The sequence below is a fragment of the Sphaeramia orbicularis genome, chromosome 2 (genome assembly GCF_902148855.1).
Source record: "Sphaeramia orbicularis chromosome 2, fSphaOr1.1, whole genome shotgun sequence".
Classification (NCBI taxonomy): Eukaryota; Metazoa; Chordata; class Actinopteri; order Kurtiformes; family Apogonidae; genus Sphaeramia; species Sphaeramia orbicularis.
In genome coordinates, this window is record NC_043958.1 from 12,030,346 (window position 1) to 12,044,011 (window position 13,666).

The 13,666-nt window shown below is 37.2% G+C and overlaps 1 protein-coding gene across 3 annotated transcripts in view; it reads left to right on the forward strand.

Annotated features, from left to right (window-relative positions):
- Positions 1 to 13,666, forward strand: part of atp11a (ATPase phospholipid transporting 11A) — a 92,481-nt gene that overhangs the window by 56,534 nt on the left and 22,281 nt on the right. For all 3 annotated transcript variants that reach the window (XM_030151616.1, XM_030151634.1, XM_030151626.1), the window contains exons 9-20: positions 1,957 to 2,021; positions 2,136 to 2,217; positions 4,099 to 4,249; positions 4,325 to 4,522; positions 4,625 to 4,738; positions 6,181 to 6,240; positions 6,325 to 6,491; positions 6,583 to 6,654; positions 8,528 to 8,601; positions 8,686 to 8,789; positions 10,042 to 10,223; positions 12,203 to 12,454. In XM_030151616.1, the coding sequence (XP_030007476.1) occupies positions 1,957 to 2,021; positions 2,136 to 2,217; positions 4,099 to 4,249; positions 4,325 to 4,522; positions 4,625 to 4,738; positions 6,181 to 6,240; positions 6,325 to 6,491; positions 6,583 to 6,654; positions 8,528 to 8,601; positions 8,686 to 8,789; positions 10,042 to 10,223; positions 12,203 to 12,454 (1,521 nt within the window). The remainder of the gene's footprint in view (positions 1 to 1,956; positions 2,022 to 2,135; positions 2,218 to 4,098; positions 4,250 to 4,324; positions 4,523 to 4,624; positions 4,739 to 6,180; positions 6,241 to 6,324; positions 6,492 to 6,582; positions 6,655 to 8,527; positions 8,602 to 8,685; positions 8,790 to 10,041; positions 10,224 to 12,202; positions 12,455 to 13,666) is intronic.

Genomic DNA, 13,666 nt, shown 5'->3' on the forward strand with positions numbered 1-13,666 from the left:
ATTCAGCCCAAAGTGAAGTTAGGACCACTGAAAAATGAATTAAAAGACAACTTTACAAGCAGTTACACATTTACTGTCGTCGCACAATATTCTCAGAGGAATTAAATAAAGCATATAAATAGGAGTGGTAGTGTGGACAGTTCACAGTTTTATGTAAACATTAGCAGGAATACAGCATCTTATATGAACTACAGTGAAAACAGTACAGTCTAGGTCAGAGGTGTTAAACATGTGGCCCAGGGCCCCAAATCAAAAAAGGGTCAAAAGAGCAAAAGGGTCCAGTCCGGCCCGTGGGATGAATTTGTTAAACGCAAAAATTACACTGAAGATATTAATCGTTTTAGTTCAGGTTCCACATACAGACCAATTTAATCTCAAGTGGGTCAGCTCAGTACAATACTCTCATAATAACCTATAAACACTTACAACTCCAAATTTTTCTTCTTGTATATGTAAACATTTTCATGTCATTTTACTGTATTTACACTAAAACAATCATTTCACAAAAACGCAAATGTCCTGAACAAATATGAACATTTTGAAGTGTCTGAAGTGCAAGTTTACCAATATTCTGCCTGTTATTAAATGTTGTGTGTATTTGTAGATCCACTGTGATCTGTAAGTTGTAATTTACATGTGTAAATGATAAACTGAGACATGATGTTGTTAAAATGGCACTTAATTTTCTGAAGAAATTTCAGTTTGTTCCTGTTATTCACATTGTTTTAAAGGATAGTTGGTAGATGTAAACATTTTCATTGCATAATTTTACTTTTTTCACTCTGAAACATAGAGGAAAGTTCTGAGTTGACATTATTTATATATTATGTTATTTCACTGGTCCAGCCCACTTCAGATCAAATTTGGCTTAATGTGGCCCCTGAACTAAAATGAGTTCGACACCCCTGATCTAGGTAAAGTAGGAATTCTGGGTGATTGCGTTGACATATGCACACACACGCATATTACCTAATCTTATTGTCTTATAATAAGATTCTTAAAGTATTTTACAGGCTATGACTTATGGGAGAGCAAGGAGGAGATGTCATTTTAACACTGTGCATTTTAGACACAGCTTATTACTTACAGTTCTGGGAGTGAGGTGGCTTAAAACAAGCGATTCACTTAATTTTAGAACTGAAACCAAAATGTGGAATTTTACTTTGTATGCAGAACCACTGGTTGCCAACCAAAGTGCGGAAATACGACAGTGAAGACAATTTAACCCTCTGTACAAAGTAGTGAAATTTCAGTGTGTCCAGGATTGGGAATATCACAAACTGTTAACAGATGTTCTTCATTTAACTTTGCTCACAAACAGCTATCTGCATTAGCTCTGCACCTGACCAACTGCATTGGCATCACATGGAGTTGCTATGACAACCCACCTTTCCATCATTATAGTGATAGACAATACCCATTGTCCCATTTCATAAAACAGAACATAATATACTGAACATAATAGAACATAACAGAGCAATACATACTGTACAACAAGTTACTTTTTCGTGTGTGAAAGTAGCTGATGGAACATAAAATTGCCCAGATGTCATAAATCCAAAAGTATTCTTTTACCTCACTAGGTTTTTTATGAATTGTGTGTTTCTGTGTTGTGTTTGTTGTATGAGCGACATCTAAGACGATTTTCTGTCATAACAGACAATAAAGCTTGTCTGATTCTGTCCTTACTGTAAGGGATTTTAAGAGTTACAAATTAGCTTTACATTTGTTTTTCAGTCCAAATCTAAAGGATGGAAGAAACTGATGCTTTTTTCCTTTGCTTTGTTGGGGAAAAAAATGGCTAAGATGAAGAAACCTTTATTTTCACATAAAATAATGTCTAATGTATTCATTTTTGTATTTGTCCTTGAGCTTTAGCGGGTTAATATAGGACTAATGATCAGAAAAGGTGTACAGAAACAAAAGGATTCTGTCTGAGTTGTTGTATGTTTTCAGGCCACTGGGGTCGGAGAACCTGCTGCTACGCGGAGCCACACTCAAGAACACAGAGTACATCTATGGTAATAGTCCCATGAAATGATCTTACCTGCAAAAAAAAACCTGCATTCACATTTTTTTAAATATACAGTTTCTGATTTTTATCACCCAAACTGACAAATCTCTTTGTTTTGTAGCGGTTGCCATCTACACTGGCATGGAAACCAAGATGGCTCTGAACTATCAGTCCAAGTCTCAGAAACGATCTGCAGTGGAAAAGTAAGACCCCCCCACACATGTATTATGTACTGTAACTCATTCATTCAGTCTTTGGCAGCATCATTTCTTCCAGTTGACAAATTCATGTATATTTAGTCCTCCCTCATCATCCATCTGTTGAGTTTATTTCCTCACTTGTTCACTGGCTGAGGTTCTGCTGTGCCTCTGCCTCTCTGGATCACTTTCTTTCCATCTGCCGTTGATGCGTCTTGTATCCAGATGGCCTGTAGATAGAACTGACTGTACTGTAGGTGGATTACATTTACACTTGTTTACAGTGTGTCTGATTAACTTAAATGGACTGCCCTAGTTCTACCTTTCTGCAAGTGTCTCCTCTAAAGAATGCAGTATCCTATTATCTAAAGTTGGTTTTATTAATTGTTGGGGCAATTTTTCAAATCTGGATAAATGCTTATGAGACCGCTGATCATTGCACATGGATGACATGCTTTGTTTGTTTTACCCGTGGACATTTTTAGTCTTTTCAGTTGCAATTTATGTTAGTATGTTCTGTGCTCAGAATTGAGAGATTTTTGGGTTTAAGTAGGGCTGTCAAAATTAACGTGTTAAATCAGATTAATCCATCCTCATGATTAATCTGATTTTGAAACTTTAACGCAATTAACCCATCTGCAGCACAGAATGACTCTGAACGTCTCTGGCAAAGCATTTGGGGTAGTTTGTCCCAGTAGAGTTAGCGTCACATATTCGCAAATGGACAGTTGATCCAATAGTGGCGGACAGCAGAAACAACCGATAAAGATGGAAGACGCTGAACAGCACATGGGTCCTCTGGATGGAAATATGAGGACAAAAAAACCAAGACAGAACAGTCGACCGACATAAAGTATTACGCACACTCTGCTGGAAGGAGTTTTCTATTCACCGTAGGACTTTCAGCTTAAAATACCACATTAACCTAAAGCATTCGTTAGTCTGGGATTGTGCTAGTACTTCCGCTAACGCGTCGCCCAGCTTGCGACAAACACGTTAAGTGCATATATATTCTCTTCTTTCTTGAGTCTGCTCATGCAAAATTAAACATGATTAATATACACTACAAACAAAAGGTTAAGAATATTTTTAATTTTTGGGCTTTTTTTTTTTCAGTTGGGATTCTTGCACCACGCTTTTTACTTTTTTGTGTGTTAATTGAATTGAAACACATTTTTCTAATGACCAGACATAGTTATATTTACAAATGGCAAAAATGAAAAAAAAGATGACCAAAAAAATTAAATATCCTTATCTTTTTGTTTGTATTGTAGATTAAAAATGAATGATATTTAATCATGATTGATCTAAATTAATCCACAGCAACCCTGTGATTAATCTGATTAACACTGATTTGACAGCACTAGTTTTAAGCTTATTTAATTAACAGATGGTGCTACTATGGAGTGAAAGTATGAAACTAATATTATGCACTGTAACTAGACAGGCTTATTTATTTATATAATACACATTCAGTTCATTCTCAAAGTTCTTCACCGAACAAGATCAGGTTTTGCGCGACTTAAAAATCAGAAAATGCACAGAAAATGACCTTTGATACAAGTTACACTAAGTATGAAGAGGAAAATAGTTGAAGACGAACAAATAAAACAATGAAAATTAGTAAAAGGGAATATCCAAAAGTAAAAATCTGAAATTGAGATGAATATTTGTGTTTTAGGCTGTTGATCTGTGTCATGACATCTGGAGACATCGGTGTGAGATTTCTTTAATAAATACTATTATGAAGGAAAAAAAAGTAGATTAATCGCATGATTATTAGTTGCAGTGCGGTAGAAGACTTCATGTTATTAGCTTAGAGTGATCCATTTTCACATATTGACCAAAACCTATTTCTCACCATGTGCTCTTTGTCTCCCTCTGCAGGTCGATGAATGCCTACCTGGTGGTCTACCTGTGCATTCTCATAGGCAAGGCTTTCATCAACACAGTGCTGAAGTATGTGTGGCAGGCCGATCCCAACAGGGACGAACCCTGGTACAACGAGAGGACAGAAACGGAGAGACAGCGACACATAGTAAGACTCATCACCACACAAAGATTTTCCAACACCTTGATCCGGTTTAAAACTCTTTCTCGTCCTCGTCCTCAGGTGATCAGGGCATTCACAGACTTCTTAGCCTTCATGGTTCTTTTCAACTACATCATCCCCGTATCCATGTACGTCACCGTGGAGATGCAGAAGTTCCTGGGCTCGTACTTTATCATGTGGGATGATGAGATGTTTGACGAGGAGCTGGGGGAGAGAGCCGTGGTCAACACATCAGACCTGAACGAAGAGCTGGGACAGGTGAAAACACACTAAATACAACCAAACAACATGGAATAGTTGGCATTTCCACTCCTTAAAATATACAGGTGCACATTAACCCTCATGTTGCATGTTTTCTAGGTGGAGTACGTGTTTACAGACAAGACGGGTACTCTGACAGAGAACAACATGGAGTTCATAGAGTGTTGTGTGGATGGACACGTTTACGTACCTCATGTCATCTGTAACGGACAGGTAACTGCAGCGTCCACACGTGACTTTTCGTTTGCTCACATCTTTATTATCTCTGCGTATTTAAAGGGGTCATATTTTGCGAAACCCACTTTTATTAGTCTTTGGTTCATTTATTTGTGTATTTGGACCATAATAGTTCAAAAAGTTTGAATTTGAACCCTCCAGGTGCTGCAAAGCTATCTTTATATTCATTCCGGCAAAAATCGAGTGGATTTCTACCACCTGTTTTAATTCCTTCTTAATCTGTTGCATCTATAGCTAGTTACATCACAACATTTGCACAAATAAGGTCAAGACTTCTGATGAACATTTCTCCGAGTACGCCATTATTGTTTGCCAGCAGCAGCGGTTGTAGTCCATACTGAAAATATGTCCAAACTTCGAGCCGTTTACCGTAAATGTTCAGTTGTTGGTTGTATTAACTAACACAAGTGGCTGAACAGGACAGAGAAGCTTGGTCAACAACCTGGAGGGGGCGGGGCCTGAAGTTGCTAATGTGCATTTAAAGGACCAGCGCTCAAAATGACCTTTCTGGTGTCATTACTCAGAAATAGGGTTGAAGATGGACCTGTGGAGTTGAATTAATGAAGAATTCAGACCCAAGCATAGCATTTACAGTTTATGTAGACCACAGGGAAATGTTTTAAAATGCATAATTCCATTTATAAAAGCAAAATATCACTCCTTATAGATAGACAGTTCGAAGTAAAAACAGAAATTTCTCTTTGGCCACGGCTGTCAGAATTAACCCCCCCCCCCCCCCACACACACACACACACACATTCAAAAACACACTAAACCAGATAAAATAACTGGCTGTGATAGCAGTTATGGAAACAACAGCAAAATTAAGTCCCCTGTTTGCAGACCAACAACAAAAATAGACATTAACCACAAAGTTCCCATGAATAATTTACACCGTCTCTATTACATAAATGAAAAGAAACTGAAACAAACTGCTAATTTTTAATGAGGTGTAGAGAAATGAGGACAACATGAACTACTGTTGAGCTGTAGCTTTTGCTCAGTTCATCAAACCGGGCTCTAGGTTCCAACAAACTAGAAACTTTATTTATTCATTAACTTCTCATTCCTCATCTTCCATCAGCTTAAAATCATACAAATCTCTCCATTTCAGTTCCACTTTCACAAACTCACGGAATTTACCAGTACTTATGATCATACACCACAACAAGGACAGTTATGTTTGTGCAAAAATTGATCTGAACATGAATCAAGTAATTCTAAACCACACAAATTTCAGCAAAATCCATCATCTATTTAGTATCACGTTTACATGCTGAACCCCTGGAAAACCTCCTCTATTCTCACATGTATTGTTGTCTGTTGTTTGATCTTCTTACAGTGCATGTTTAGTTGAGTTTTATGGACATGTTCATGTTTAAAACCGTTAATTTAGTGTTTTTTCTGTGGTTTTTCAGGTGATGCCCGGTGCAACCAGTATGGACATGATTGACACATCTCCAGGTCCAGGGGCCAGGGTGAGCATTTTCTCACTGGTGTGTGTGTGTGTTGGTGTGTATTTTGTGAAGTGTAGGGTCACACAGTGTTGGTTGTCCACACAGGAGCATGAGGAGCTGTTTTTCCGGGCGCTGTGTTTGTGCCACACAGTGCAGGTGAAGGAGGAGGAGACGGTGGACGGCATCAAACATGGCATCCACCAGGGAAAGTCCACCTCCTTCTACATCTCCTCCTCCCCAGATGAGGTGGCGCTGGTGGAGGGCATGAAGAGGTGGAGCGCTCACACACTCACACACATTCTGCTATGCCAGTTATAGAGTTTTGACAAACATTTTTTTTCCTTTGGTGTGTGTCTACCTCAGGCTGGGTTTCACCTATCTGAGACTCAAGGACAGTCACATGGAGATCTTAAACAGGGAGGATGAGATAGAGAGGTGAGTGTGTAACTGAAAATGAATGATGTTTATCATTCTAACCCTCTGGAAATGTTTGGAATTTCAGAGGCTTTTGATTCCCGCATTCACATTTGACTGAGTTTGGGCGTACTTCAGTCCACAGAACGCCTTTTCTGTTGCAGTAAACGGCATGTCTATTCCTGAAAGCAGAACAATAAAAATGATTACACTTTTTTGAGCAAAAAGAGCAAACTAGTTTTTAACAATTTATTCGGTGATGAAATGATGTCAAATTTTTTGGGACAGCCTGTTTTTTTTATCTATTGTTTTTAATGGATTGGGTTATGTGTCTTAGTCGTTTATCAATAATTGAAATGAGAGCACCCTGTTACATTTATCTATCATGACTATTTTTTTTTTTTTACACTTTCTTTTAACCAATGCTTGTTGAACCAAACTACCTAAACTTTTATTATCATTGCAACATGTAGTAATACTCGAGTACACTGAGGATATATTTAGAAGAGAATATCTAAAAATTTAGAATGTTCTGAATAATAGGTAAAACCCATTTCTCTGGAATAATTTCAATTTTAATGACCTGTACATCTCAGAACTTGTTACTTCATGGAAATTAAAGTCTGTTTTAAAGGACTTCAAAAACAGTAGTCTGTCAAAGGGAAAAATGCACTTGAACTTATCCTTATTTGCTCTTGACTTTCTGTAATAAAATAAATAGAAATACATGTCTTAAGGCTTAATTTAGAATAGATCATCTGCATTTTACAAAATGCTTTTTTAATTAATTTTATTCAATGTTTTTACCCAAACTTTTCATCTTTATATACATCTTAAATGTTCTTCCTGTAGATTTATGAATTGTTTATTATTCAATTGTTTGTGATCACAAATAATGTCTTTAAATCAGTCTTGTTTCTTCAACTCTCACTTCAAGAAAATAATGCTTTAAACTAAAAAAATAAGTTTTGGACACTTTTCATGACGATTGTTGACTGATTTTTATTATTATATTTCAAATGAAGAGGAAGTCACACAAGGTTTTGGTGTGATGTGTCCTAATATTTTTGCTCTATAATATATGTTAATTATTAATTGAAAACAAATGAATGTATATCAGTCTTTGACCAGTGAGAGGTTGGTACAGAATTATAGCTCAAGCATCACACTATCCCAGCCATCTTCAAAGAGTTTAATTTTTTATTAAACCATAAAGACCCCGTGCTACTTTTGTGGTACTTCCCAATTGAGTTTTTTCTCTGTATTTAACATTTCTAAAGTCGTAAGTCACCATTTATTCTGAAATAATCCTCTGTATTTTGTTTTTTCCTGTGAAAATCATGTATTTTCCAATATTTAACTTACTGATCATGTAGATGTTCATAAAAGCTCTGACTAAACATGAGGGTTATTCTACCAAAAACAGAGAAAACTGAAGAAAAAGTGACTTTTCAGTAAAATATAACCTTAACTGAACATAAAACAAGTGTCTACAATGGCTGTTATTTATCAAACTCAATGGGTTTTACTGGTGAATCAATGTTTTAGAATATGACGGTGTTTCCATGTTCACTATGGAGCTTCTGAACGTCCAAATGGGTCATATCTGATGACCATGAAAAGATGACAAACTGTATTTTATACCAATTATTTACATGCATTGAATGGATTAGTGGATTAACAGGTATTATACGTTTTAGATCAGTAGATGGTTTTGGTGGATGTTTGGGTCTTTATGGGTTAAACCATAAAACTTTCATATTTTGCATTTTTATGACAAACTTTTTTCAGTTCCTCAAATTGGATTTTTATAAATGTTTCTGCAAGTTTTGCTGCAATGCTGGGGCAATTTTAATATTTCATGAAATGTTTGATCTTGCTTATTTTCTCTCAGGTTTGAGCTGCTGGAGGTTCTAACATTCGACTCAGTCAGACGGAGGATGAGCGTCATTGTCAGGGCCAACACTGGTAACACACAGCACACTTCTAAATATGAATGTGTGTTTGGGTTTAAAGCCCAGCTCTCTTACACATGCTCTGCTCTGTGCACAGGTGAGCTCTACCTGTTCTGTAAAGGGGCAGACTCCTCCATCTTCCCACGGGTCATTTCAGGCAAGGTGGAGCAGGTCAGGGCTCGGGTGGAGCACAACGCAGTGGTGAGATCACACTCTCAAACTGTACATTTCACAGGTTGAGTGACTTAACTGGTTTCCACTCGTACATGACCACAGCTGTTTCCATGGTTACTACAGAAAGTCGATCAGTATGGCATGGCCTACTTCCATCGAGCGTTTGCAGTAGCTGTGTTTTTACACTGATGTTCTGGTATGTTTCTAAAAAGTATAAAGGTGGTTTGACAGTGCTGTGCCATTACCCTGTATTTTCTAAGTGTGTCAGGTCCACACTTCATCAGATTACAAAGGTTGATCACATTGCATGTAATACTAAAAAAAACTGTCGGGGGTCAGAGTTGTTGGTTTCAATGAATCAAACCTGTATTAGAAACTAGGTTAGTGAGGCTGTGCTTTCTGTGGCTGCAGTTGCAGAACTTCTCTTTGAGTGGAACCAGAAAGATCTACTACTGCCCACACATGACTGGTATTCAGAGACCAAACTAAAGAACACACCAGCAAGTTCTTTTTTTTTTTTTTTGTTTGAAATGAGCAAAGTTAAGACTAAGAAAGGAGTCCAAGGTTTCTGTAGACCAATAGTGTCCAATCCTGGTCCTCGAGAGCTACTATCCTGCATGTTTTAGATGTTTCCGTCACACCTGATGGTCGTTATCAGGCTTCTGCAGAGCTTGATGACAGGCTTATCATTTGAATCAGGTGTGTGGGAAGAGGGATACATCTGAAACAATTGTCGTGGAGGTGTAAACGACAAAGAAACTCATAGAGAATGGACTGGTTGTCAATCAGGCCTTCCTTTATTGTGCACAAGAGAGAAACTGACAGACGAAGCTTCGCCCTCTCTCAGAAGTCAGTTCTGACCTATCCAGGAAGTCAGCCTAACTCATGGTAGCCTGCGCTAAGCTTAGATGTGATTGGTTAATATAGTGTATGATGCTGGTGCTAAGCAGAAGCAAGAAAATAAGATAAAAAAAGACAGAATGTAAGACCTTGGAGTCATCCTGGGAAGTTTTGGAGAGTTGGGTCATGCTGTATCTTCTGGTGTAATTAGAGATAAAATAGCAGAACTGAGAGTAAACATTCATATCTAGGCCTGTGGTTAGAAAGAGAATGAAAACTGAAGAGCCATCATTATCTTATAAACTAACAGAAGACTTATGGTCAGTATTAAAATCAGTATTAACACATGCAGGATAGTAGATCTCAAGGACCAGGATTTGACACCCCTGCTGTGGTCTATTCCCCTCTCCATTCTCACCGTCCTATTCCTTTCCTCCAGGAGGGTCTGAGGACACTGTGTGTAGCATATCGTCCACTGAGCTCTGAACAGTACCAGCAGGTCTGTCACCTGCTGAGCGAGGCTAAACTGGCTCTACAGGACCGGGATAAACGACTGGCCGAAGCCTACGACCTCATAGAGACAGACCTGATCCTGTTGGGAGCCACCGCTGTGGAGGACAGGTGAGGATCAGTGTGGCTCAGTGCTCACATTTATTTGTTAGATTTGGATTAGAGATTCAAGATTCGGTTCCAGATTCAACGCCTTTATTATCACGTGTGCAGTAAAGAAACAGGTTTCCTTGTACAATGAAAATCTTACTTTTCCATCCACACTGAATACCAAGAGAATTTAAGATGTATAAAAATTGAAAAAGAATAATTTAACTAGGAAATTAAGACAAACAAAAGTGGAATTTCAGAATTGCATGCATGGACTATTAATAATTAGGGGTGTAAGAAAATATTGGTTCTGCAATATATCGCTGTATCGATATTACAAAGTACTGTATCGATATTTTTTGGTATTTATTCAAATGCAGATATGGCAGAGATTCATTTTCATTTTTTTGTTTTTCTTTTTTGTTTATATTTTATTTATTATTAAACGCTCTTTTATTAAATTGTTAGTTCCTTTGTTGGGATTGCAAAAAAATAATGTTATGATGTTAGTTCTGAACTAATAGAATATGAACATTTAAACAGGATCTTAAACTGTAATGTCTGTAAAACATAATTTAAGTTTTAACACAGGAAAATTTTGTGATATAGCATTAGATCCTGTTCTGATCAAATAAAAATGAGTTTAGTATTTGTGCATATTTCTAGTGTAATTCAATTCTTCAAATAATCATTTTAAAAAAAGAAACAAACAAAGAATTGTCTTTTTAACAGTGTCATGATATATCGTATTGTGATCCTAGTATTGTGATTTGTATCGTATCGCCAGATTCTTGCCAATACACACCCCTATTAATAATGTGACTCTGAAACAGTGTTATTGTTGTTTATAAATGTTGAAAATGTCAATAAAAATTAAAGTAATAAAAAAACAAAAAATGGAAAGGACTGCAAGAACCACAACTGGATAAAAAGTGGAATAAATTAACTATATTTACACAAAATCAGTAGACTAACTGTTGCTATCCGGGCACATTGTTTTCTTTTGTACTCATTTGTCTGTTCTTTTTGTTGGGTTTTCTTTTGTTTTTTGGGGTGTCTTGTTTGTTTTTGTCTTATTCTTTTTGGTTACTGTTACAATTCTACATAAAACTCAACAACGATTTAAGTTACAAAAAAAAAAAAAAAAGCATGCAAAACGAGCGTAAAAATATAAAGTCCTAACAGAAAAAAAAGAAATAGATAAATGTGCAATATCTTGGTAAGATTACATTTTTTAATCTGTTTCGAATTGTGATTTTTCTCATTTTAGCTCTTTTGCATTAAAGACAAGTTTCAGTCAGTGTGACACAGCAACCAGACACACACATGAATGACATGAATGGATGTTCCTAATGCCCAGTCACTGATCCCCTTTGTATGAACATGCAGATTAACACATGACATAATCGAGTGTCATGTAACTACTTTTTGAGCAGACGTAATAATTTCCATTGAAAACTAAAGTATCATTACTGAGGATTTAATTTTTATTACTAAATACAGAGGCACCGACTAACAGTTACACCCAGCTTTATATTATCACTTTAAGAAATGAATGAATTGTTATCACGACATCAGTTTGTAAAGGAAACTTTGCCCTCTTTGAATCCCAGTGTCTTTACTCTGGTCCTAAACAATATCTCATGCGACCACTGTGAGAAGTACTGTCCCAGTTCTGAGAGAGCTGAGCCGAGCGAATGCACAATGTAGTTCAACTCTGATCACACACTCACTGCTAAGGCAATTATAGAGTGGGATTAAAATGGATTGTTAACCCAGAGGGCATTACAAGTCAACTCAGCCTGTGCAGAGAGAGACACAGAGAAAACCATCCAAGTTTTATTATTCTGGATTGTTTGGCTGCAATTCAGATAGATCCACTTTTAGTCTTTTAATCAAAAAAAATCTTACCGCTGTGCTCTTCATGGATTAAAAAGAGCCGCAGAGATGACTCAAACTCCAGACTGACTGGGTAGGTATGTTGTGTCTTTGCTCCACAGGCTTCAGGAAAAAGCTGCAGACACCATCGAGTCTCTGCACAAGGCCGGCATGAAGGTGTGGGTGCTGACCGGCGATAAGATGGAGACGGCGGCTGCAACCTGCTACGCCAGCAAGCTGTTTCGACGCAACACCCAGATCCTGGAGCTGACCACGAAGCGCACGGAGGAGCAGAGCCTTCACGATGTCCTGTTTGACCTGAGCAGGACCGTCCTGAGGCAGCACGGAGGCATGACCAGGGACAACTTCTCTGGGTGGGTTTGTGAGGAAGACTGTTTTTTTTCTTGCAAATCCTCAACCTATAAGGCACTTTGGGGCATTTTAAATGGAAATCTAAATAAGCTTAACCCATAAAGACCCAAACAGCCACTGGTGACCAAAACCATCTACTGATCTAAACTGTTTAATACCTGTTGAACCACTAATCCTATCAATTAATGTAAATAATCGGTGTAAAATGCAGTTTGTCATCTTTTCATGGTCCATAGTTACCGTGGAAACACAGTCATCTACTACAACATTGATTCACCAGTAAAACCCATGGAGTTGGATCAATGACAGTGGATGGAGACACTTTTTGATGTTCAGTTATTGATATCTTTGCCTATAAACTCACCTTTTCTTCATCTTTTTTCTGTTTCTGATATAATAACCCTCAACTTTAATCTGAAAGTTTATGAACATCTATATAATCAGTAAATCAAGTATAGGAAAATACATGATTTATACTGAGACAACACAAAATAAATCAATAGTGATAAATCACTTAAGAAATGTTAAACATAGAGAAAAATTCATTTTGGAACTACCACAAAAGTACCACTGGGTCTTTATGGGTTAAAGTAGAATTTAAAAAGGACATACTGCATTTGGATATGTTCTGTTACATTAACAGCAGGGCTGTCTGATCATCAGTTCTAAATAAATACATTTATTAGTGTGAGATTCTGTTCCACAACAGAGGACTAAAATTGAACAAAAACTAGACTAGCAGGCTGTTTTAAAGGGCTCATATTTTGCTAAACCCACTTTTATTAGTCTTTGGTTCATTTATTTGTGTATTTGGACCCTAATAGTTTGAAAAGTTTGAATTTGAACCCTCCAGGTGCTGCAAAGTTATCTTTATATTCATTTTAGCAAAAATCGAGTGGATTTCTACAACCCGTCTTAATACCTGCTTAATTTGTTACGTCACAACATTTGCACATATAAGGTTAAGACTTCTGATGAACATTTTTCTGAGTATGGCATAATTGTTTATCAGCAGCAGCAGTTGTAGTAAACGCTGAAAATATTTCCAAACTTCGAACCAGTTACCTAAAATGTTCAGTTGTTGGTTGTATTAATGAACACAAGTGGTTGAACAGGACAGAGCAGCACAGTCAACAACCTGGAGGGGGTGGGGTGTGAAGTGGCTCATTTGCATTTAAAGGGCCAGTGCTCAAAACAACCTTTCTGGTGTCATT